This window comes from Mobula hypostoma, chromosome X1, assembly GCF_963921235.1.
Source record: "Mobula hypostoma chromosome X1, sMobHyp1.1, whole genome shotgun sequence".
Taxonomy (NCBI): Eukaryota; Metazoa; Chordata; class Chondrichthyes; order Myliobatiformes; family Myliobatidae; genus Mobula; species Mobula hypostoma.
This window is the reverse complement of record NC_086128.1, coordinates 43,688,644-43,715,948: the sequence shown is the minus strand read 5'-3', so window position 1 is coordinate 43,715,948 and position 27,305 is coordinate 43,688,644. Positions and strand designations below refer to the sequence as shown.

General features: G+C 39.0%; 1 protein-coding gene across 3 annotated transcripts in view; it reads right to left on the bottom strand.

Annotated features, from left to right (window-relative positions):
• Window positions 1-3,714: 3,714 nt before the first annotated feature.
• Window positions 3,715-27,305, bottom strand: part of LOC134340455 (neurabin-2-like) — a 257,627-nt gene continuing 234,036 nt past the window's right edge. For 2 of the 3 annotated variants that reach the window (XM_063037743.1, XM_063037744.1), the window contains exons 10-11: window positions 27,172-27,268; window positions 14,734-21,993 (exon numbers count right to left, since the gene is read on the bottom strand). In XM_063037743.1, the coding sequence (XP_062893813.1) occupies window positions 21,940-21,993; window positions 27,172-27,268 (151 nt within the window). In that variant the 3' untranslated portion in view covers window positions 14,734-21,939. Of the gene's footprint in view, window positions 4,338-14,733; window positions 21,994-27,171; window positions 27,269-27,305 lie in introns of those variants that run through there. The other variant, XM_063037745.1, reaches the window with a different exon arrangement.

Genomic DNA, 27,305 nt, shown 5'->3' with positions numbered 1-27,305 from the left:
CGGACTGTAAAAGCTTTTATAGATATGTAAAAAGGAAAAGACTGGTAAAGACAAATGTAGGTCCCCTGCAGACAGAAACAGGTGAATTGATTATGGGGAGCAAGGACATGGCAGACCAATTGAATAATTACTTTGGTTCTGTCTTCACTAAGGAGGACATAAATAATCTTCCAGAAATAGTAGGGGACAGAGGGTCCAGTGAGATGGAAGAACTGAGCGAAATACATGTTAGTAGGGAAGTGGTGTTAGGTAAATTGAAGGCAGATAAATCCCCAGGGCCAGATGGTCTGCATCCTAGAGTGCTTAAGGAAGTAGTCCAAGAAATAGTGGATGCATTAGTGATAATTTTTCAAAACTCGTTAGATTCTGGACTAGTTCCTGAGGATTGGAGGGTGGCTAATGGAACTCCACTTTTTAAAAAAGGAGGGAGAGAGAAACCGGGGAATTATAGACCGGTTAGCCTAACGTCGGTGGTGGGGAAACTGCTGGAGTCATTTATCAAGGATATGATAACAGCACATTTGGAAAGCGGTGAAATGATCGGACAAAGTCAGCATGGATTTGTGAAAGGAAAATCATGTCTGACGATTCTCATAGAATTTTTTGAGGATGTATCTAGTAGAGTGGATAGGGGAGAACCAGTGGATGTGGTATATTTGGATTTTCAAAAGGCTTTTGACAAGGTCCCACACAGGAGATTAGTGTGCAAACTTAAAGCACACGGTATTGGGGGTAAGGTATTGGTGTGGGTGGAGAATTGGTTAGCAGACAGGAAGCAAAGAGTGGGAATAAACGGGACCTTTTCAGAATGGCAGGCGGTGACTAGTGGGGTACCGCAAGGCTCAGTGCTGGGACCCCAGTTGTTTACAATATATATTAATGACTTGGATGAGGGAATTAAATGCAGCATCTCCAAGTTTGCGGATGACACGAAGCTGGGTGGCAGTGTTAGCTGTGAGGAGGATGCTAAGAGGATGTAGGGTGACTTGGATAGGTTGGGTGAGTGGGCAAATTCATGGCAGATGCAATTTAATGTGGATAAATGTGAAGTTATCCACTTTGGTGGCAAAAATAGGAGAACAGTTTATTATCTGAATGGTGGCCGATTAGGAAAAGGGGAGGTGCAACAAGACCTGGGTGTCATTATACACCAGTCATTGAAAGTGGGCATGCAGGTACAGCAGGCGGTGAAAAAGGCAAATGGTATGCTGGCATTTATAGCAAGAGGATTCGAGTACAGGAGCAGGGAGGTACTACTACAGTTGTACAAGGCCTTGGTGAGACCACACCTGGAGTATTGTGTGCAGTTTTGGTCCCCTAATCTGAGGAAAGACATCCTTGCCATAGAGGGAGTACAAAGAAGGTTCACCAGATTGATTCCTGGGATGGCAGGACTTTCATATGAAGAAAGACTGGATGAACTGGGCTTGTACTCATTGGAATTTAGAAGATTGAGGGGGGATCTGATTGAAACGTATAAGATCCTAAAGGGATTGGACAGGCTAGATGCAGGAAGATTGTTCCCGATGTTGGGGAAGTCCAGAACGAGGGGCCACAGTTTGAGGATAGAGGGGAAGCCTTTTAGGACTGAGATTAGGAAAAACTTCTTCACACAGAGAGTGGTGAATCTGTGGAATTCTCTGCCACAGGAAACAGTTGAGGCCAGTTCATTGGCTATATTTAAGAGGGAGTTAGATATGGCCCTTGTGGCTACGGGGGTCAGGGGGTATGGAGGGAAGGCTGGGGCGGGGTTCTGAGTTGGAGGATCAGCCATGATCATAATAAATGGCGGTGCAGGCTCGAAGGGCCGAATGGCCTACTCCTGAACCTATTTTCTATGTTTCTATGGTGTATATTTGGTCTTTCAGAAGGCCTTTGACAAGGTGCCACACATGAGGCTGCTTATCAAGTTAAGAGCCCATGGTATTACAGGAAAGTTACAAACATGGTTAGAGCATTAGCTGATTGGTAGGAGGTAGCAACTGGGAATAAAAAGATCCTTGTATGGTTGGCTGCCAGTGACTAGTAGTGTTATACATGGGTCGGTGTTGGGACCACTTCTTTTTATGCTGTATGTCAATGATTTAGATGATGGAATAGGTGGCTTTGTTGCCAAGTTTGCAGATGATACGAAGATTGGAAGGGGGCAGGTAGTGTTGAGGAAACAGGTAGGCTGCAGAGGGACTTGGACAGATTAGGAGAATGGGCAAGAAAGTGGCAAATGAAATTCAATGTTCGAAAATGCATGGTCATGCACTTTGGTAGTAGGAATAAATGTGCAGACTGTTTTCTAAACAGGGAGAAAATCCAAAAATCTGAAATGCAAAGGGACTTGGGAGTCCTTGTGCAGAACACCTCAAAGGTTAACTTGTAGGTAGAGCTGGTTGTGAGGAAGGCAAAGCAAATGCAATGTTAGCATTCATTTCAAGAGGTCTAGAATACAAGAACAGGGATGTGATGCTGAGCCTTTATAAGGTGCTGGTGAGGCCTCACCTTGAATATTGTGAACAGTTTTGAACTCCTCATCTAAGAGAAGATGTGCTGGCATTGAAGAGGGCCCAGAGGAGGGTCACAAGGATGATTCCAGAAATGAAAGGGTTATCATATGAGGAACATTTGATGGCTCTGGGTCTGTACTTGCTGGAATTTATAAAGATGAGGGGGGATCTCATTGAATCCTTTCGAATGTTGAAATGCCTAGACAGAGTAGATGTGGAAAGGATGTTTCCCATGGTGGGGGAGTCCAGGACAAGAGGGCACAGCCTCAGGATAGAGTGGTGTCCATTTTAAACAGAGATGTGGAGAAATTTCTTTAGCTAGAGGGTGGTGAATTTGTGTAATTTATTACCACAGACAGCTGTAGAGGCCATGTCGATGGGCGTACTTAAAGCAGAGATTTATGGGCTCTTGATTGAGCACAACATCAAAGGTTAGGGGAGAAGGCTGGGGAGTGGGGTTGAGGAGGGGAAAAATGATCAGCCATGATTGAATGGCGGAACAGACTTGATAGGCCAAATGACCTAATTCTGCTCCTATGTCTTATGGTCTTATAATACATATAGCATTAGTCTTTTATCAGTGCTAGTTATAACAAAGCATTATGAGAATTTCTCTATAATTCCATGTACTTAACTAGTGTCCATATAGGATATACAATCCAGAAAGATTCTTGGTTCATTTCCTAATCTCTCATGATCTTTACTGCCTTGATGTAACACACAGAATGCTGGAGGAACTTGGGTCAGGCAGCGTCTATGGAGAGAAATATACAGTCAACATTTCAGGTCAGGATGCTTTATCTCGAGGTACTTGACCTAAAAGATCAACGATCCATTTCCTTCCAATAGATGCTGCTTGGCCTGGAGAATTCCTCCAGCACTTTGTGTGTTGCTCCAGGTTCCAGCATCTAAAATCTCTTGCCTCTCCATTGATACCTTAGGTAAATAATGACCACAGCAGACCAGGCTGGAGATGTGGTAATACTGGGCAACTTTCTGATGCTGTTTGGTAGACACTAACTCCTGTTCCAGTGAATGTATGGAAGTTGGGTGAGGATTAAATCAAGGCTTGGTTGTGCCTTTCTAACAGTGAATAGATTGCACTAATTCATCATGAATTACAGAAAACTGCATCTCAGTAGGACAACATCTGCATTGAGGTAATGAGTGGAAGATGCACAGATACTAGGACACTAAACTTAGGAATTATATTTTATTCAGATTTGCTACAAAGCTTCTGTTGACCTTCATTACTCACAAACTAGGGACTTCTGCAGGTTAAACTCAAAATCCTATTAAGTTTTTTTTTAATATTAGACTCGAACACAAATTACAATGTACAGAGTTGTAACAGAGAAAGAAACAATATTAATTGATAAACATGCATCATCATCCACAGCTATCACAATGCTTATTTTTCACAAAAATTGCACAATCAGGTGTTAAATGCTTTAGCAATATTAGCAATGAATATAAATTTAAAATGGAAGCCCAAAATATGTACAGCACATGGAATGGAAAGCAGCAGAAACAATGCTTGAATTTATAGCAACGTTATAAGGATGTACCTTTAACAGTATTGCAACAGGGAGAAGAATATAAGAGGAGGAATATAAGAGAAAATAAAGCAGATCAATATTTTGTTTTGAAAGCACAAACAACTGGAACTGTTCATGTTCAAGGATTAAATGCAATCTGAAGACCTGTGATGGCGAATTCACCTTGAATGTCTATAAGGCAATATTGACTCTCAACACTGCATGATGTGGTCTTGTTCGAAGCTGGTGACGTTTGCTTCTCAAATCATTGCCATCTGAATGGCTATTGTAACGATTCCTCCTTTGCAACAGAGAGAATTACAAGCCAAGTTATGAAACAAGTAATGCTGGTGCCACTAGAGTTATTCAACAATGGTTTAACAAAAAGAAAAAACATCCTAATGCTAACAAGAATTGATGTGGTAAGTACATAAACTGTTGAGAGCTGATGAATAAACTCTTCTCGGGCTTCAAGCTGGGTACAGGTATCGATTATAACCAACGTTTTGATGACAACCTCTGCCATCCTCATCAGGGATGATGCTCAGGCATCATCCCTGATGAAGAGCTAACTTTCCAAATTTATCTCTGTATGCACTGTTTGACATTAGAAAGGCTATGACAAACTTTACAGTAGAAAAGTATTACTGATCTTTCAGTCACCTATTTATAGCTTGCATGGGATTATTAAATTTCATACAACCAGTGAATTTCTGATATTTAATTACAAATCACAAACTAGTTAAAAAGATTTTTTTTTAATTTAAGGATTAAGTTATTCAAGAATGCAAGATCTGTGTTCTCATTTAGATGTGGTGGCTTTTAAAAGGCCGCAGGAATAGAAAGCAAAATTACGTTAGAGCTAAGTACTTTTTGGATGTCTATAGCATTTTGTGAATACTGCAATCAGAAAACCTATAATAATTTAACAGCAAAAAATAATGTGATAAACAATCTCATTGTTTTATATTAACATCATGAAGAGCTTGCTTTTCCTATGGAAATCAAGAAAATGTTTTAAAAAATTAGACCTGCAATTCCAGTAATAATACTGTTTGAAGGAAATCCTTCCACAGCATTTCTGATGCCATTAGCACCCAGCAATCAGAGGACATTTTCCTTTTTTTATCTCATATAAAAGAAATCAGGCCAGTATATTTTTGAATATAATAAAAAAATTGCTTTACTTGACCAGTGATTGAAATGAATAAACACAAGATAAATAAGCCCTTCAACCCTACTGATCTCCTTTACTATTAAACTAGTGCCGAATTAGTTAAAAGCACACTCTAATGCTCTCAAAATGCAAACGTGCAATTAAATTCAGAGCTGCTGTCTTGAAGCATAAATAGTGAAATGATTCAGGATGCAGAGTTGTACTGTGGGATAAACACTGTAAATTTTCCCCTTTCTAGCAAAGGACATTCAAGGTACTTCCTTATTCCAGAAATTCACATGCTAATACAATTTCTTAAATTAAGTTTCTGCAGACCAGTATAATTTATTGCAATCAAGCTTAGCAATTGCACATTTAACTACAGAGATACATTGGTCAAAAAGAGTATTCATACATTTTCAGTTTTACTGTCAAATGCTAATTTACACACATCTGTAAGTGCGTGTGTTTATACACACTCACACACACCAAAATAAAATTGCAGGCCAGCTGCTCATTGTGATTTACTAAATTGCAAGTTAGCATAGCTTGCAGACAAACCTTTTGTATAGACCACACTACCATGGCTTGTAGGGTTATTTTGATGATTTTGCTTCTGGGTCCAAAGTCATCTTATTAAGTCTTTAAAGGTAAGCTTTAAGTGGATTAATGATTTCTAGCGTTCAAATGTTATGGAGGTGTTGTTTTAATTGGCTTTTGATATTTTTGCTTCCACTAAAATAAATGAAGTCACATTTCATCACACACTCATTTAAAAATAAGGTCTATATCAAATGGCAGGCTAACTATTTAAGGACTACCATTCTCCATGCAGACATGGAACACAACTAGTAATACAATTTATACTCTATAAGCAATTCAGATTCCTGTATTGTAATTTTTGATGCGTAACCATGATAAGCTTAAGAAATACACATTTTATTGACAATCAATTCAAATAAACGGAGTAATACTGCTCTTAGAAATCTTAAAGGACAAAGCTTGGAAAGTAGTAGTTTTGATTACAAGTATTTAAAATAATGTTGGCGCGTGGCCAAGTGGTTAAGGCGCTCATCTAGTGATATGAAGGTCGCTTGTTTGAGCCTTGGCTGAGGCAGCGTGTGTGTCCTTGAGCAAGGCACTTAACCACACATTGCTCTGCGACGACACCGGTGCCAAGCTGTAATGGTCCTAATGCGCTTCCCTTGGACAACATCTGTGGCATGGAGAGGGGAGACTTGTAGCATGGGCAACTGCTGGTCTTCCATACAACCTTGCCCAGGCCTGCGCCCTGGAAACCTTCCAAGGCACAAATCCGTGCTCTCATGAGACTAACAGATGCCTATAATTTAAAATAATGCCCTATACTGTTATTAAATCCAAACACTCTCACCTGCATTCCCTATTGATTTCTTATAAACTCAGCAGGCAAATATGAAGAGGGTATCTGAGCGGTCTAACAAGTGAAAGCTTTGAATAAGGTTCACTGATTGTGAAGCTGGTTGGGGACAGAAAGAGATATCTGACTATCTTTGAATGTAATCATTAAACATATTACACAAGTGTACTGTACACCTATGTTTATCTGTAACATGATTAATGATTATTGTTGGGCTCCATGCAGGCCTGTCCTCGCACATGACACTAAACCTGGCAACACAATGCCTGAGCTACTAAGACACAACTTTCCTAAATTTACAGATCTAAGTGAGTATCTTGCCACGCTACCTAAGGCAAATTGAATTGCAGTGGACAGAGTCATAGAGCATTACAGCACAAAACCTGGCCCCTCGGCTCACCTAGTCCATGCCAAACTGTTAATCTGCCTAGTCTCATCAGACCTCACCTGACCATAGACTTTCATACCCCTCCCATCCATGTACTTAATCAAACTTCCCCTAAGTCTTGCAATTAAACTTGCATCCACCACCTCTGCTGGCAGCTCATTGCACACTCTCATCACTCTCTGAATGAAGAAGTTCCCTCTCAGGTTCCCCTTAAATATTTCACCTTTCACCCTTAACCTACAGCCTTTAGTTCTATTCTCACCCAACCCCAATGGAAAAAGCCTATAAAAACGCTGGTGAACGCAGCAGGCCAGGCAGCATCTATAGGAAAAGGTATAGTTGACGTTTTGGGCCAAGACCCTTCGTCAGGACCCTTTGTCTCGGCCCGCAACGTTGACTGTACCTCTTCCTATAGATGCTGCCTGGCCTGCTGTGTTCACCAGCATTTTTTATGTGTGCTGCTTGAATTTCCAGCATCTGCAGATTTCCTCGTGTTTGCGTGGAAAAAGCCTGTTTGTATTTACCCTATCTATACCTCTCATAATTTTGTATCCCTCCATCAAATCTCCCCTCATTCTCCTATGTTCCAGGATGTGGGCATTACATGTGCGCAATGCTCTGCATATTGCATTTCCCAAACAAATTCTTTAAAGCCTTGTTGTCAGGACAGTTACTTCTTACAAAACACTCAAAGAAAACCTAGTTAATGGAAGACTGTCAATCACTTCAGTAATGCAGGTAACACCTTCATTCACATTTTTAGCATGAAAATGGTTTGTTAATTTAAACATGTGGCTTGGTGAGCCTAAACTAATTGCTGCCTCATATAAATTGCTTGGTAATTATTTTATTTCCCCCTACCAGCTGAGAGAACTTTCTGAGGACCTCAAAGCCTGTATGCCCGTTTATGTTGACGGAAGTTGCATGCCTTGATCTCCTAAAGCTGATGTGCATTGTCCGGATTCTTTTCAGAATTCCATCCAGAATAGAAGCTGAGTTGTATACTGTAGTTTTGACAACCTCACATCCTCCTGCCAAGTCATATCCATGCTCAATCAAACCCTTTTGCCATAGTGCCAGATCCTTGGATCTGGAGAGGTTTCTGAAATGATTTTCTTGAGAAAGGGGCAAAATAAAATGCATTCCAAAGCCAGCCTTTTCCCTTGGCTGCACGGTATATGTGCATAATTACAAAACTATAAAGAAAGCTTTGTTTTGCCGGATTTTTAATGAAGTTTTAATTATTGATCAAATTATATAATAGTGAATGACTAAATTCCAGCAATAAAACAAGACTATTGCAGTAATTAATGAAGGTTCATTAATATTGCAAAAGTAAAGTGATAAGGAAATAAAATATGTCATTTCTAACCCAAGTTTCTTCATTATAAATGAAATTTGACAAACTGTTTCTTTGTATTTGCCATGGTCATAATTTTTTGGTTTAATTTGATCAAATTGTCATTGCATTGTGAACAACTTAGAGTCTGGTTTATGTGCAAATCCACTCTCCCCAGAATAAGCAAAAATTTCATTTTAATATGAAGTACACTTCAGTCATTCAGCATAATTAGAACATCTTGCACCGAGTGTGCAGATGAAGATGATACAACTACAGCCACTGATTGTGAATATGTATCATGCTACCATTTCACTGAAAATAAAAAAAAAACACCCTGCTTGAATTAACAGGTAGAAGTTCAGACCATATTGCTCACACAAGCAGTTGCAAAGCATCAGAACATCTTCACTGCTTGAATTTATGGGAAATAACATTATAACTATAAATGCTTTTATGCAATTTATAATGAACAATCTCATTTAAACTATTCACAGATAATCTTGGCTCAAGTACACATATCTGAGACTTGCGTTAATTGACCTGAAAACTACAAGATCTTGATGAAACAAATAAGTGTATTTTCCACACAGGTACAATGGGGAATAATTGCTTCAGAATGCATTGAATGATTTATGTTTAAAACCCTGCTGAAATTCTCCAAGCATAACTTCAGAAAACACAACTTTGAGTTCACCCACAAGACAAGCAAAAGTGTTACACTCAATATACACGGTCATCTCCAGAGTGAAAGGATCAATGGAAGATTACAGCAAATGTAGGAACACGATCAAAAGGATAATCAGAGAGGAAAAAATAATGGGCAATGTTTATTGCTAGTGCACAGAATCCTTCTAGCACTAAATTTTAAGCAGACAGTGAAGGAAACAATTTCATGTGGAGAATGAAATTGAAAAGCAATGCAGAATAAATCCAGTCAATAAATACCTTCTTAACAAGAACACAGCTGTATGTACTGCATTACTATGTTTCTATATTACTAAAAAGAAATTCATGCCTATTTTGCGAGCAAGTGGGAACTCAATTAAATGAACTCAATTGGAAATTGGGAAGCCAATTTGTTAAGATATTTTGGCATAAAGTACAATTTGAGATATGGAACATGCATAGTGTTCATTGAAAGAATTTTGAACAATGGCTTCCAAGGCCTTCCATTAGTTAAATTATCCTTGCCTCTTGTCTAGTCCATTGTAGTCTAAATGATAAAGATTTATTACGGTGATTTATCAATAACTCTTTCCTTGCGGTATCATAAGACTAACTGGATGGCAGCATTTGCAGAAACTCTTGTTTAGGATATGAAATAAAAAAATATTATACAATAATTTTAATGCTCCTATGGCCTTTTGCCAATAACTAACACAATCCATGCAAGAGTGGCAGAGTCAGGGGATGAACTCTGTGAAATGCTGTTGATCATCACTCAGAAATATGGCCCTTTGGACTGAAGGCAAGTTAATATAATCATCCCATTCAAGTACAGACAAACACAGGCCCATTGATAATCTGGTTAAATACATGAATGTCAATCAAAAGTCACCAATTGCAGAGTAACTTCCATGATGGTTCCTCTTATAGAGACATCCTGCTCAATTAAACTCTGGCTTTTTTACCCCACAAGTGATATCCAAAGTGGATAATATTAAACAAATATTTCTGAACAATTTTTGTAACTTTCCTTAGAAGAGCCTGCTAAAATTGGGAGACATGTTGCTGATTAGTAGACATCGTAGTGGATGCATGAAATTTGGGTAAAACCTCATCAGTATCTTGATGTGGATAAAGCAATGGCAGGAAGCGACGGGGGCTTGTTGGTGGAGTTGTGTCAAGATGAAGCTGGAGGTATGTTCCAGAATCAGTGTCTGGGTCTCCCAACACTTCTCTCTACGTATACTTGCATTCAGGAATATAGTTCAGCTTGAACTGGATAGAGAGCTCGCCATGTGAGGTGGAAGAAGCAGCAAAAACCTCAGAAGCAAGCACGCAAATAAATAAATCAGCAGCAAGTGACAATAGATGAGTACAGGATCTTAGAATTTGGAAATAAAAATGTAGCTTGACAAATAAATAGTTAAAGGTGAACGAACGTTGACTGGGTGTGATACTGGATTTGATGTATAATTAGTGATAGACAAAATGAGCAGAATCTTTAAAGGTGCTGGGTCGAAGTGAAACGATGTCATGTTACATTTTGTAGACAGACTTTGAATATTGTGTTCAATCACCAAGACACAAGAACAATGCACAGGTCAAAGAAGGCATCAATAACTAATTATAGGGTCAAAGGATTAAATAAAAAAACAGCATTTGTGTAGGAAATGTACATTGATGTTGATGGTCGATGCCGAATTAGCAGATAGCTTTGTGCCGTGTGATTGAGCTGTAATGATATTCCAGAGAAACTAGAGTTTTTCACTTTAGAAGGGAGGTGAATGAGAGGATAAATGATATCATCGAAAAGTCATTAGACAGCAAAGCACTTCTTCAGAGTATATCAGGCCACAGGGACAGAGAGAGGCAGATATTAAAACAGACAAAATAGCTTATGAAGAACTTACTTGAAAAGTCTTTGACTCTCTCCGATAGGAAAGTGGGTATAATATTGCAAGCTCATTCAGGAGAGATGAACTGATGACAAAATTGATGACTCCAAATAATGTAAGTAGTTAGTGGTGAATGTTCTTTACATCTGTGGTCTCCCCCCCCCACCCCAATTAAGAGGCTCCAGAAGTTACAAGGAGTCCATGAATAACATTGAAGCAATTTAGTTAGAAAATTGGTAAAAAGAAAAGTATCCTCAATAGTTGCCAGTCACAAAGCATTCCCCAGGAATCTCTAGTAAAGTCCCAACTCCTGATTAAGAATGATTAGTAATATCATTCATTTATGGGAAGGAATGCATATTAAAAACTGGAACTTTCATTCATAAAGATTGGGAGTCATTAACAACCTGAACACTGTTCAACAATTGATAATCGGGAATGCGGTCACCTTCTGCATTGAGTAACTGCTCCCTCTCGTGGCATTGTTTGGAACAAAAAAATCCACTTGATGATTGATGTTAACAAACAACCAGCAACTCTGAAACATCTGTGATTCAATTGCATGCAGACATTTTGAGATATTGGATTCCTCTTTTCTAGACAGTTAAATAAGCAATTACTATTAAAGGATACAATACTGGGACTTTTCAGCACCATGTTTCACTTAGATAAAGAGAGATTGCAGATACTGAAAATCTGAAGCAACACACACAAAATACTGGAGGAACTCAGCAGATCAGGCAGCATCTATGGAGGGAAATGAACAATTGACGTTTTGGGCCTTACCTCCATAGGTGCTGTCTGACTTGTTCAGTTTCTCCAGCATTTTGTGTGTTGCTCCATGTTTCACTTATGCAGCTCCTTAGCACTAATGTTGTACTTTAATCAACAAGGGGCTCTATTGGGCAGTTTACTTAAAAAGTTCTACTGGTTTCATGTTGGGAATTTTAAAACCAAATAGTAATGCATATTTTGTAGGAGTAAGTCCTTTAAGAGACCAGGAAGAATTAGTTTCAGAAAAAAATTGAAAGATTATGAATGTGAACCATGTAAACTAGTGAGTGCCAGCTGGTGGAGTGCTGGTTTACATGAAGGGAGCAGTGGAACAGAATGTAAACCCTGATGTTATAGCATACTGTTGTTATGGTGTGATTCCCTAAATCATAAGATCAAGTTCACATCTACAACCCCCATAGGATGTCATTTCTCTTTGTTATAATGTGCCCATATAGTTGCTTAGGACCAAATTTGAAGTGAGGAATTTGCTGCAGACTTTCATATTTACAAATAATCTAATTATGATTTCTTTTAATTGCCATTTTATCATATGGTTGTAAGCACTTCAGTGTCCACCAATTAATGAAGCTATACATTAAAATAATAAACTTCAGGTTAATACAAAATATTAATCAATTTTGAACTACTATTTATGAGCAATTACAATTAAAAATGTCATACATGTCCACACTTTTAACTTTACTGTACTGTGCTGTAGAATAGTAATAATCACATGGTGTTATAATGCTAGAATCTGTTAAAACACACACACACAGAGCAATTGATCAATGACTATATTTGCTCTGCACCATAAAATGATTGATTAGGAAGACTGAAAATAATGTAAAACTTGGTTTAATATTGGCTTAGTGAAGCAGTAAAGATCTGCAGTGCTTTGAGCATAGAAGGCTGACTTACTGACCACACTAGTTAAATAAAAATTTGACCTTGTTTCAATGTAATGCATCATTAGAATGCATATTCTACAGGGCATTGCTTCCTATAATTCTGGGTTTCCATTGACTATTTTGTCAAATAATTAAGCGAGCTCTTCATTTTCCAGATAAAGTAGTTGTCTTTTGCCAAAACAATCCTCACTAATCAGTGATTGTTTGCATTGGAGGAGTACAGACTCCTATTGATACATGTTCCGTAGGGTATTGCTGCACAGTGATTAGTGAGATGATTCTGATTTATTTCTTTGTGTATTAATTAGTACGTTTGTACATGGAGTAAGTTTTCCTCTGGCCACCATTTTTAATGAAATCATTAAGTCTTAGCAAATGAAAAATTTGCAACCTTCATCAGACCGTGAGCACCAATGATGCCAAATGGGCTGACAAATACATTGACAAATTAATTCAATATAGGTCTATTTGTACAAGTAAACCACACTGAATACTGCAAATAAGTCACTAGGTTCCAGTGCGGTACTGAAGGAGCGATGAATTATTTGAAATTCCAACATATGACAATGGAGGTGTATTCTTTGAAGGAAAAATTGACTGGGCTCCCATTTCCTCTATTGGCTGTGAGTAAAAGTGTTTTTGGCAGTATTTTAAGAGAAAGGGACTTATCCTGGTAGCCTGTGCAACATTTATCTCTTAATCATTATCACAAAAACAGATTAGCTGATCATAATTATACTGATGTTTCTGGGATCTTGCTGTGCACATATTTAGCCACAGCGTGTTCTATTTTACAACAATGACTGCATTTCAAAGATGCCTCATTGGCAGTGCATTGACTTTGCTTCTTGAGACTATGAAAGTAAGCCTTTCTTATGCAAATTCTGTCCAAAATTCTCACAATCTTATGATGTCGATGTAACAGTATGTTTAGAGAAAATCATCTTCACAACAGCAGCAAGCACTGACTTACAAGAACACGGACTAGTCATCTACATCGATTCCAATATTCGCCGAGAATGGTTAACTCTCGGCCAGCACTAGATCCTGACATTTCCCAATCTTGTGTTCCCTGATGTAATTTTGGGTAGTGGGCTTGCTTGATGAGTGCAGAGCAAAACTCTCTCATCTTAAAAGCCATTATGTTATAGTGCTGTATTGAGGGAGTGCTGGATGATTTGAGATGCCAGCAAGCTTTGGACGAAAAATTAAATGAGGTTGTATCTGCTTTCTTGGGTATGTGTAAAATAAATCACAGTTCTAAGAAAGGGAAAAGGAGTTATTCTGATAGCCAGGGCAACATTTGTCTGGTAATCACCATCATTAAACTGATTATCTGGTCATTATCAAATCAGTGTTTCTGCGTAGCTTCTTGCTCAACTCAGGACATGGCCTTTGTTGACCGCAGGATGAGCAGGTAATGTGCTGTTGGCCTACACCTATGCTACTTTACAGCAGAAACCTGAAAAAGGGTAGCAGGGTAAGGCAGGATGAGATGACCTCTATTTTTTTCTGTTTACAAGAACACAGCATGAATCACTGCTGCGCCATGAGCTCACGGGAATTGTACAGGGATATGCTGTAATGAATTCAATGCAAAAATAATCTTAAATTTCAGATCGCATCACTAGCATAATGCCATCACTGAAAGCAACAGTATGTCACTTCTGAAGATAACAGAACCTAAGTAAGGACAAAATTGTACATAAACATGAAAGGACACATCCTAGTTTTCCCTTGTACTGCCTCAGTGCACTGTTGTAATGAAATGGTCTGTATGGATGGCATGCAAAAGTTTTTCACTATACGTCAGTACATGTGTCAATAATAATAATCCAACTAATTTTTATTTATTATAAAAGAAGTGCCATTTTCAATTTTATTTTGCTTCATATGAATCATACTACACCTCATTATAATGGTTAAGGAAATACTCAATATAAGGTAGGTTTTGAGAGGCAATTTGATTTAAATGTAGAGGGGAATATCATAAGAAGCCTACCCAGTACTAGCAAAACATCCTCCAGACATTACAAGTTCATTTGTTCCTGCCAGATACTTCAAAAGATCCTCACTACACTACTTATGAAGCAATAGAAGCTGCAGTCTAACAGCGAGTGATTGTCTTGGACATTTCTCTTGCAATCATAAGACCCCATAAGGACAATGATAATGTAAAATGCTGCAGGTCTATTTCCTTTGTTTATTGGTGAAACAAAGCAGGGAAGCAGTATGGCCTCAGTTGTAATGAGGACTAGGCCTTGAGGCGCAGGCTTGCCTGCTGCAGTAGTCCAGGAGAGGAGATACAGGAGGAGGTACAGCGTGGTGTCCATGCTGGGTTAAGGGCTGGCCCCTTCCATCAGTGCTGCCCTCTAGTATTCGATCGGTGGAATGACAAGCTGGATAGCATGAGTGTGTACATTTGTCTGCAGACTGCTGAGAACTGCTTACTCTTGCCAACAACAGGCATGCACCATCTATTTACAGGACATGTCACTCAGGGACTTGTGCTTATATATTTATTTATTGTGACTGTATGTTTACTTGCCATCTTACATCTGTGATATATGCCTTATGCTATGTATGACTGTTAGTACTATGTACTGTGTTTTGCACCTTGGCCCTGGAGTAACACTGTTTCATTCGGTGTTCATGAGTTCTCATGTATGATTGAATGATAATTGAACTTGAACTTCAATTGAACAAGTTTAATCAATTTTAAAAGTATCATAAGATTAATAACTTCATATAAGCTAGGTTATACCTTATAACAGGAAATTTAATGAACATTCAGCTAACATGGTTGAGAACCATAAAAGAAACAATTTAACTTTTTCTGAAGTTGTATACATTTCACCAAATACAATTAGCACATACACGCAAGTGAAATTAACCAATTGCAATACAATTTCAGACAGTGGGCACAAGGATTATGCAAACCAGTTGGCTATGAAACCTCTAAACTGTAACAATCTGCAACAATAAAAGTATTTATCAAAAATCCAATATGGCTCAGTGTTTTCTATCTCTCCCCACAACTGAAGGAGTATCTGGCAGGTCAAAGCAAGAACTGAGTTTGATGTGTAACCTGCTGTTTCAACTCAACAGTTCAGTTGTTAGTCTGCTAAATGTCCACTATAATATCCAAGGAAGATAACAGCCATTTCTAAATTCATCAATGTGAGGGATGTTGGTGTTAGGGATGTGGATTGTTTGCAAGGTAAATTAAGTGTTCATAGGAGATGAACAAGATGTTTCCTCTATATACTTACTGCTTTGACTCTTAACCCTGCTCTAATTTCTACCCTTCCTCTCTCCTCTATGATTAATCTCACATTGTGATTTCCAATTTAATGATAATTACTGTTGGCTCTTGCTTCTTATGAAATGGATTCAGAAGGCCAAAAGTCATTTCCCTTCAGACACTTGGAGACAAGGAAGGGGAGTTTCATTTTGTCAGACTAGGTTCCAAAACCAAGTTCCTGAGTTGAAGGGGTAGCGTGTCAGTACAACACAGATTGCAACCCCTTCTAGAATACCACAGATGGAAAAATAATCACATTTTGTAAGTAGCAGCTTTTAAAATATTTTGTTTTTTAACTAAAGCCTTGAAATTCTTACCCTGTTTGGTCCTGCTAAATGTACCATTTGATTGTGTCAATGCATTGCACCTTGCCTTGGAAATTAAGTTCTATTGAGTTGATGCTAGTTGAATGAATTTCAGAGGCAAATTACAATGTACTGTGACATATAGCACCAGTCAGGGATGAATTCCAAAATAAATGTATTATCTTCATGTTTCCCATGCTGCTGCCCACAAGCAAGCTGCCTTCTTTCTCCAGAAGAGAAGATTATGGTAGAACTCAGATTGCTGGCTTCGCCGGGGATTATTCATAGACTGTAGCATTGCTCCTGCAGTGGTTCAGCTAGCAGTTAGGAATATTCAGTCATTCAATGGAACAACATTCCAAAGAGATGTCACTTGACAGTGGACTTTCAATGTCTTATCCAGTGCCCTCTAGCAAGAGTTGCCTTTCCAACCAAACATTTCAGTTGGTCTTGTGGGATCGATGGGACCAAGATTCTAAACCTATTCACCTGGTCTTGTTGGATTAAATTAGATCTTTGAGATGTGTCTATTTTAACACAATGAGTATTGTGAACAAAGCGGACAAGTTTCGAGCGTGGATCAGCGTTTGGAGCTATGACGTTGTGGCCATTACAGAGACTTGGATGGCTCAGGGGCAGGAATGGTTACTTCAAGTGCCGGGCTTTAGATGTTTCAGAAAAGGCAGGGAGGGAGGCAAAAGAGGTGGGGACATGGCACTGTTGATCAGAGATAGTGTCACGGCCACAGAAAAGAAGAAAGTCATGGAGGTGTTGTCTACGGAGTCTCTGTGGGTGGAAGTTAGGAACAGGAAGGGGTCAATAACTCTACTGGGTGTTTTTTATAGATCAACCAATAGTAACAGCGTCATCGAGGAGTAGATAGGGAGACAGATTCTGGAAAGGTGTAATAATAGTAGGGTTGTTGTGGTGGGAGATTTTAATTTCCCAAATATCGATTGACACATCCCTACAGCAAGCGGTTTAGATGGGGTCGAGTTTGTTAGGTGTGTTCAGGAAGGTTTCTTGACACAATATGTAGATAAGCCTGCAAGAGGAGAGACTGTACTTGATCTGGTATTGGGAAATGAACCTGGTCAGGTGTCAGATCTCTCAGTGGGAGAGCATTTTGGAGATAGTGATCGCAATTCTATCTTCTTTATTATAGCTTTGGAGAGGGATAGGAACAAGTTAGGAAAGCATTTATTTGGAGTAAGGACAAATAGGAGGCAATCAGGCAGGAACTTGGAAGCATAGTGGAAACAGATGTTCTCAGGGAAACGTACGGAAGAAATGTGGCAAATGTTCAGGGGATATTTGCATGGAGTTCTGCATAGGTACATTAGAATGAGACACAGAAAGGATGGTAGGGTACAGGAACCATGGTGTACAAAGGCTGTTGTAAATCTAGTCAAAAAGACAAGAAGAGCTTTCGAAAGGTTCAAAAAACTAGGTAATATGAGAGATCTAGAAGATTAGAAGGCTAGCAGGAAGGAGCTTAAAAAAGAAATTAGGAGAGCCAGAAGGGGCCATGAAAAGGCCTTGGCAGACAGGATTAAGGAGAACCCCAAGGCTTTCTACCAGTATATGAAGAGCAAGAGGATAAGACGTCAGAGAACAGGACCAATCAAGTGTAACAGTGGAAAAGTGTGTATGGAACTGGAGGAGATAGCAGAGGTACTTAATGAATACTTTGATTCCATATTCACTACAATCTTGGCGATTGTAGGGATGACTTACAGCGGACTGAAAAGCTTGAGCATGTAGATATTAAGGAAGAGGATGTCCTGGAGCTTTTGGAAAGCATCAAGTTGGATAAGTCGCTGGGACCGAAGGAGATGTATCCCAGGCTACTGTGGGAGGCAAGGGAGGAAATTGCTGAGCCTCTGGTGATTTTCTTTGCATCATCAATGGGGATGGAAGAGGTTCTGGAGGATTGGAGGGTTGTGGATGTTGTTCCCTTATTCAAGAAAGGGAGTAGAGATAGCCCAGGAAATTACAGACTAGTGAGTCTTACTTCAGTGGTTGGTAAATTGATAGAGAAGATCCTGAGAGGCAGGATTTATGAACATTTGGAGGGGCATAATATGATTAGGAACAGACAGCATGGCTTTGTCAAAGGCAGGTTATGCTTACGAGCCTGATGGAATTTTTTGAGGATGTGACATTGATGAAGGTAGAGCAGTAGATGTAGTGTATATGGATTTCAGCAAGGCATTTGATAAGGTACCCCATTCAAGGCTTATTGAGAAAGTAAGGAGGTATGGGATCAAGGGGAACATTGCTTTGTGGATCCAGAACTGGCTTGCCCACAGAAGGCAAAGAGCGGTTGTAGACAGGTCATATTCTGCATGGAGGTCGGTGACCAGTGGTGTGCCTCAGGGATCTGTTTTGGGACCCCTTCTCTTCGTGATTTTTATAAATGACCTGGATGAGGAAGTGGAGGGGTGGGTTAGTAAATTTGCTGATGACGCAAAGGTTAGCGGTGCTGTGGATAGTGTGGAGGGCTGTCAGAGATAAGATGCAAAACTGGGCTGAGAAGTGGCAGATGGAGTTCAATCCAGATAAGTGTAAGGTGGTTCATTTTGGTAGGTCAAACATGATGGCAGAATATAGTATTAATGGTAAGACTCTTGGCAGTATGGAGGATCAGAGGGATCTTGGGGTCCGAGTCCATAGGACACTCAAAGCTGCTGCACAGCTTAACTCTGTGGTCAAGAAGGCATATGATGCAGCTATATAGGACGCTGGTCAGACCCCACTTGGAGTACTGTGCTTAGTTCTGGTCACCTCACTGCAGGAAGGACAAGGAAACCATAGGAAGGGTGCAGAGGAGACTTACAAGGATGTTGCCTGGATTGGGGAGCATGCCTTCTGAGAATATGATGAGCGAACTTGGCCTTTTCTCCTTAGAATGACAGAGGATGAGAGGTGACCTGATAGAGATATATAAGATGATGAGAGGCATTGATTGCGTGGATAGTCAGAGGCTTTTTCCCAGGGCTGAAATGGCCAGCACAAGAGGGCACAGTTTTAAGGTGCTTGGAAGTAGGTACAGAAGAGGTATCAGGGGTAATTTTTTTTTTTACGCAGAGAGTGATGAGTGTGTGGAATGGGCTGCCAGTGACAGTGGTGGAGGCGGATACAATAGGGTCTTTTAAGAGACTCCTGGATAGGTACATGGAGCTTAGAAAAGTAGAGGGCTATGGTAACCCTAGGTAACTTCTAAGGTATGGACATGTTTGGCACAGCTTTGTGGGCCAAAGGGCCTGTATTGTGCTGTAGGTTTTCTATGTTTCTACGTAACATGATGGGACTCTGAATTGGTTTCTGTGAGTGGCAGGGCTGGACATCAGGGTATCAGCAACCATTTAAGGGCTGCACTGCACAGACCATCTTGTAATAGGGAATGGTGGGTGTATCTTGGCTAGGAGTATAGGGTGGGGTTAAGCCATTGGGCACTAAGGCCAAGTGGCATGGACTGCATCACCAGCTGGAACAAAACAAAAAAAGGTGGATTCTTTCAGTGTTCACTTCAAATGAGATGAGCACATCAGCCAGGATATGTTGAAAGGCCCAAATATGCAGATGTCCAGCAAATTTTCTCTAGGCCACTGGATCAAGGTGCATTGAATGGCCCAGGACTGCAAGCAGCAACTAGTGTGACCCATTGATGAAAAGCACTGTTGGAATTTCAGCCCCTACAGCATTAATGCTAACTGTATGGTTATCTGGTTAGAAAGTAACACTTCTACTTCAGAGATTGAAAGAAGTTACTCACAGTATCAAATGTTTTATACAGATATTATTTCACTTTTTTATTCATATGGTTCTCTGTAAAACAATTTGTTACATCAAGTTACTTCCTACTGTTGTTTATGATGATGACACTTTGTACCACTAAAATAATAGTTTAATGCAACACATAACAAAGTGGAAGATAAATTGCTGAGCATTTGTTGTGCCCATTGAACCAAATTATAATACTAATTAATATGGAATCTCCATAAGCATTGCTTTTCTGGGCAATGGATTACCAGCTTGTTGATAGTGCCTATATGTCAACTACGTCTACTGTCTACAAAGCTGTATATAAAACAAGCTAAAACTCTAGTACAGTGCTGGTTCTGGCATTGGGTGGAACTTTGTCAGGTAATGGATGGAATGGTTCCCATCTGCCTACGTTACAGATTGGAAAGGCAGCTATGTAAATGCCACATCCTCCTATTTAAACAATAGCAAGCACCTTTACACCATGTCAAACATACTCCAGTGTTAGATTCATTGTAATTTGTCCCCTTCATTTTCCATGGCAATGGTAACAAGTGGGGAAAAAAGGGTGAAGTCTTTCACACACCTGAGTATTATTATGGTCTCTAATGGGAGAAGCACACCTCTCCCTTATATGATATAACTCAGTTTTTGTCTAGATCAACGAGATACCTCAACCTCATTTAAAATGAAATGCAAAACTGAAGAGCTAGTTTACTCTTGGGCATAAACTTGTGGTGATAAAAGGGTAGCACGAGGTAAATCTCATTCTTAAATAGATTCTGTGCTGGAATGGTTTATTAAGTATATTCCTTGCACTAGCATCCTCCATCCTGTGGAGAGCTCATTCAAACACATCAGACACTAACATCTGTAATACACAGCTCCAGAAACTGATCTGACCATGTATTTTTTCTTTTTTACGGTGCACTCTTGTTCTTAAATTTTATACTACATATTACATAGGCTTCAGTCAAACATCTACACAAACACCCACCTTTTTCTGTACATATGTAATGACAATAAGTGGGAAGATCTACCAAGTATGGCACAATGAATAATAATAGGAATGAATAATAAAGCCTGGTAGATCAGAGCAGTTACAATAGAAAAAACTGCAAAATGCAACATTTTTAGTATCATTAACTTTGTAACCATCTACTCCATTAGTCCATTACAATTATCATTATTCAACTTTCCTTTCCAATGTTTCTATACATTTTGTTTAATTCCACTTCATATTCACCTGTTCAGTAACAAATTAATGAAATTTGGTTTATATTTTCTTTAAATTACACGTCTAAAGACAATCTTTATTAAGACAGGTACTGGTACCTTCACACTACTCAGATATAAAAGGACATCAGCATTGGTAGCATGGTGCTAAAATGCTCTTAATCACAGAATGAAATAAAATGAATAGATAAAAGAACAATTGTTTACATCGATCTGTGAAAAGAAATCACACAAATAACAAGAGAAAAACATACTGCCTTTGATCTCAGTCATTAGAAGATGTGCCTTCTTGCACATGCCGTAATGGCAGGCTAGACCTCTTGGTATTCTTAAGCAATAGGTCACCAAGGACTTGTGACCCACAGAAAACTTGCAATTTACTTCTGCAATGAGAATGCCTCCAGTGAACATTCATTTGTTCGAGCCTTTTGATATTATTAAAACTAAATAAGCCGAATGGGAAATTACTAGTTCTGTGGCTTGAGTACCAAGTCCAATCTAGTGCAGACCAGTTCATTGCAACCCATTCATATTCACTGGACAAATTCAATTTGGCCATATGTTTGGAAAGTGACTTGGCAAACTGTATACATGTAAGACAATAATGCAAAAATTCCCTTAAGCACAACCTCTTGCACTGAGTGCAACTGGTACAAATTTTTCAGAAGAAAACAAACAAGAAAATATCATTTTTTAAGACCGGTTGCTCTTGCATAAACGTTTATTTTGAATGCAAGTGATGTAATGCTATCTTCTCATCTAAATTGCATTGGAGTTCTTCAGTGACTCTATGCTTGTCTCCAGTTCTGTTACCTGCATAAAGAATAAGAATTGGACGATATGCATGTTAACAGAAAGTACAAGAAGGAGATAAATCCTAGCACAATTTAAAATGCCCCAAGGAAGACCACCTTCCTTCAGAGCAGACCCTGACCTTAATCTTTTTTTCTAGATCCTAAAGACTGACCTCCTTGGCTTGGAAATAATTTGCTTCCGCCATCTTCTAATAGGTCATTAGCACACCTATAGGACAACAGACTTTCTGCTCATTGACAGAAATAGGAACATTAGTGCCATGAAATAATTTTGCCCTTGCAGTTCTATTTAAAAGAAAGTAAAAAGGCTAATGGAAATCCAGCACTTACCAAGTGGATTGCAAATCCACAATTTATTGTTCCCGCCTCCTCTATGTGCCTGATCCAATATCAACAGAATCTTCCAGGCACATGAAGTGTGCTCTGTGCTACACATGCCTGGAGGCCTCTTCTGTGATTATCAGTGCGACCTGCTGAAGCATGTTTTCAATTTGCCTGTGATGTCCACACCTTTGAATCTTAAAAGCGATTAGATCTAATGCACATAAGTCCTCTTTCAATAATTTACTTAACTAATTCTCTTTCTACCCCCTGAAGTCTCTTCAAAGCAGCAACAAACATCCCAACTGATGATCACTGTCCACTGCTTCAGCCAAACACAATCCCAATTGATGGTTGCCACCCCTCTCAATAGCTATCAAGATCCAACAGCCCAGCTTTGTCTCAAGCTCCCAGTTTATTAGTTCAATCCAATCATTCTCTCACCACCCTAGTTCTTTTCTTTCTTTCAAACCCCTGAGCCCTGATTTTCTAAGGAAGACCCCCCAGTAGCACACAATGTGTTAGCCTCTTTCACTATTCAATTTCTGAACGTTAGGATGAATACATAGGTGGTCAGCCATGTTGCATTTGCTTGATGTGCTTTTGTGAGCACCAATCAAAATCAAAGCAACATAATCCATCTTTCTCCTCAAACTTCCCCTGCCCTTCAATTTTTGCATGCTGATGTGAATCACAACTGTCATGTTTCCATATTTCTCAAAAATCCAACCAGATTTCCACCACCCTTTCTATGAAGAAATCTTTCAGTTCTGAACAGCCTAGCTCTAACTTTAAGGTAACATCTCTTGCTATGTATGTGCCTGTAAGAGGAAATAAGGTTCTATCTCTGCTGTGAAATCACTTAATGATTTAATCATTTAATTAGCACCCCAATAAAAGCTATATCTTGAATTCTATGTGCAAGATATCTCATGATTGTAATCCATTCTTTAACATTCTGGCCCATTCTCACCTGCCAATTTTATGCTGCCTCTACCATTTGGCTGAAATACCACGTGCCTGATGCCTCATGATGCCCAGGGTCTGTACGAAATAATGTTACAGGGAAGTGTGGAGAAATAGGACTGATGGGGTTGCTTTGAGAGCCAGCATTACCTTGATGACCCAAGTGGCCTTTTCTTTATCATAAAGCAATAATAAGTATATAATACAAGAAATGAACAGTAAAGAATAGATTTGGTTTAACCCAAATGCCAGACCAAACCACAATAACTTCCAACACATTGATTTCTGACTGAGATATGGCTGAATTTCAGTAATCTATTTAACTTTCTATGGCACAAAATAAAATCAGAAATGCAATGATTTCAACTTCAATAAGGCCAAACAACAATAACATGGCAATGTTACTTCAATTAGTGTGATTTCTATTATGAAGTCAAACATGGATCACTGAGACATAGAAGCGATGGGACAAATGCTAGAAGATGGAATTGATATGGATGGATGCCCATTGGTCATTGTGATGTGATGGTTTGAATGGCCTTTTACGGTGTGTAAGGCTATGTAATGGACTGGAAAGGACAGTATCACAAAAAGTAGGTCTTGGATTATATAAATGTATATTGATGTGGGTAAGGCAAGATTAACTCTTCACTTTCATCTCTCTTGATGATCGACCATGTAACCAGCAGAAATCCCTTGGTGTTAAACACTTGCCAGAGTACTGCCTGCTCATCGCTTTCACCTCCAAGAAGAACCAATTGTTAGAGGCTGAGTACAACTGGTTGTCAATGTTCCCACTTCCATTCTACTTACACAAATGGAATAAATAAATCAATGTCTATAGATCACAACTATTTAGCCTTCAGACAATTAGATGGTAATCAAGTGGTCAAATTACTGAAGGATTGATGCTGAAAGACATAACTTATTTGCGAGAACATTTGCACAATTCAGCCCAATAGTTAATTACCCACTCCTCCGAGTAATACAAATCCATTTATGTGCCAGGAAATGAACAGTCAAATAAGACCAACTGTTTGGGAAAGCAACTATCCAGGGTGAATGTCAGGTAGGTTTTGAGGTATTGTAATGCAAATATGATGAGCATGTGACTTCTTGTGGAAGCAAAACGGGGACAGAAATTAATGAAGTATAAATAAATTTGCAGGAAATGAGACAAGACTGGTATTCTCAACAACAAAAGATATCTGTCTGTTGGAAACAAGGACATAGGGCATCTAATGAAAACATATTCAGTGCCCTCATAGTGGACTCTTCCACTTTGCAGAAACAGGAGAATACAATGGAAGTCTGTTTTTATCTCGTGAGAATTCTCTTGATTGTGACTTTAGCCCAAACTCCAACAACACTACAAACCACTGTGTTCCCAGAGAGGAAAGACAGCTGAGATAAACCAAATGGAATTCCACAATAAATGAAATTCGTAAAAAAAAGCTGGAAATCTGAAATAAAAACAGAAAATCCTCGGAATACTCAGCAGGTCAGGCAGCATCTCTGGGAAGATCTACAGATCTGTTTTAATTTTAAATAGAACTCCAGCTGTATATCTGAATATCTTTGTTGGCACGATTCAATGAACAATTGCACACGAGTACTTTCTTTGCATATCTTTTGGTTTCAACAAATCCCACATCCTCTAATATACACTGTGCATTGCTTATGGTATAGAGATCTGATCATATCTCTTTATCTTGCAATGTAATTGCAGGATGTCCAGGGTAAACAATACTACAGGCAGTAGGTGATTGCTACCCCTGGAATTCACTGGATGGGTTGGGGGTACAGCCAGGTGGTTCTCACAGACATCACCATTGGCAATTATTTTGTCCATGGCCTGCAATACAGGCAATACACTCACTGTGCACATTTGATCACCTGAAGAATTCAGTATCTAAATACCACTAAATATGCTGTTCTCTGGCTCACTATCTCAGTGGGAGAACTCCAATAATGCGCTAGTATGAGTTAAAGCTAGCCTGCACTGCTTAAAAAGGTGGTTTTTCTGGATACCCTTTGGTTTGTTGTGGAGGTTGAAATGTACATAACAGAGCATACTGGCACATAACAAGTGCACCATGGTGATGTCAGGGTTGCCAGCTGTCAATGGTTGGAAATGGATGGAGTTAGATTTATTTAATCTCTTGCACAGGGCAAAGCTGGCAAAGTAGTCAACGCGGTCATTATCAATGCATTCTATGTCATTGGGGAGTCTGTTCTTTACCTATAAATGTCTAGCAATCAGTCTAGTCCTCTGTCAATACAACAGAACCTCAGAGATCTTCCTTACAGAAAAACAAATGGTAAATTTTGTGCTGTTTAACATGACTGAAAGAAGACAATCAAGTTCACTGCCACCAGACACAGTGACTACCAGCAATGCAATTCTTTCCCTACTCCAAGGCCATCTGGCACATGGCATATTTCATTGAGGTATAGTTATACTATTGCACAGATGTCCTTATTAACGTTCTTTACTATGTTCCAAAATGGAGAGTTTCCTGTGAATGTGGGCTCGTGATGTATTCCCTTTCTCTCTTTCTCCTTCTCCTCCTCGCTCAAAACAAAATCTTGCACTAGAGCATCCCACACAGTGAATTACAGCCAATGGAGCACTTTTGAAGTTTAGTCTAAATGAAGGAAATAAGGCAGCCAATTGCCCCCAGAAATGGCAGTGCCATAGTTGCCCAATTTTCTGTTTAAGTAATATGGATTGGTATACAAATATTTGCCAGGAGACATGAGATAACTACCCTGTTCCAGTTAAAAATAGTAAGTTGGTACACATCTGGTCCTTAGACACCTTCAGTGAGTGATCAGCTGCTCCCCTAAAGGATGTTGTAGGGTTACAACAATCCTTGCTTGTCCTGGCAATAGCGAGTTCAAAGAAAAACAGGTGTTTCCAAATCTAGAGTGCTAACACATGGCAGTGCACTGTCAAAGGTGTGTTTGCAGCATTATAATGAAAGGTACACTTTACAAATATATTATATTATATGGATGATAAGGCAAATTTTCTGTATGTAGATGATTCTATCAAAGTAGAGCAAAGACAAATGGACTATGTAAGTTTCAAAGCTGGAACTGCCTATCAGAGGTAAGAATATCCTCCAGATAATAGCTTTTCCAAAAAACAAACATTCCATTTAAAGAATAAATTGTGAGCTTCTCCTCAAAGATCAGTTACAAAATGGGTTTTAAGTGCTCAAGCTCTGTAATGCTCTACATAGAATAAAATATCAAACTGAACATGCATAGCTAATGTGGCATTAGACACTTCAAGCCTAAATGGCAAGCCCTTCTGAATGAGAAGGCTGGGCTACATTGAGACTGTGTAGAATTGACCAATATTCTATGGAGTTTGGAGGAATACAAGTGAGACGATCTCCCTCAAACATGTACTGTTCCTTGAGGAGTTAAAATTCTAAAGACCAAGAGGTGTCTACCCTGGCAGCTCACAGATGAACGAGTCCTTATTTTGTACTGAGATGAGGATAACATGGGAAGAACTCTGGAACTTGCTTCTCCAGAGAGTTTTGGAGGTTCATCTGAGAAGTATATTCAAGACTGACATTAATAGATCTTAGGGCACCATTTAGGAAAATGAGAGGATATTGTGATAATGTGAAATTGATGCAGATGTTGAGTCCTGATACTGAATGATAGAACAGGCACCATTGGCTGTAGGACCTACTTGTCTTTCTTATATCCTTAATATATTTTAAACTTTCAAAATGTCATAACAATGTAATGTAAAATATAAAATATTAAGGAATATCAAGACATTAAAGGCAATTTATAATGACAATTCAATATAGACATTACATATTTCACTGGTAAATATTCTACTAGCATCAGTCTGCAGCCATACCTTGTTCTGAAGCTTCTCAATCTCTTCTTTATGTGAATTTTCTGTTTCTTCCAATGTTCTTCTTTGAGCTGTTTCCTTTTTCAGAAACTCTATTTCCCTAAAAATAAAAGCCATAAAAAGAAAATTATAACTTA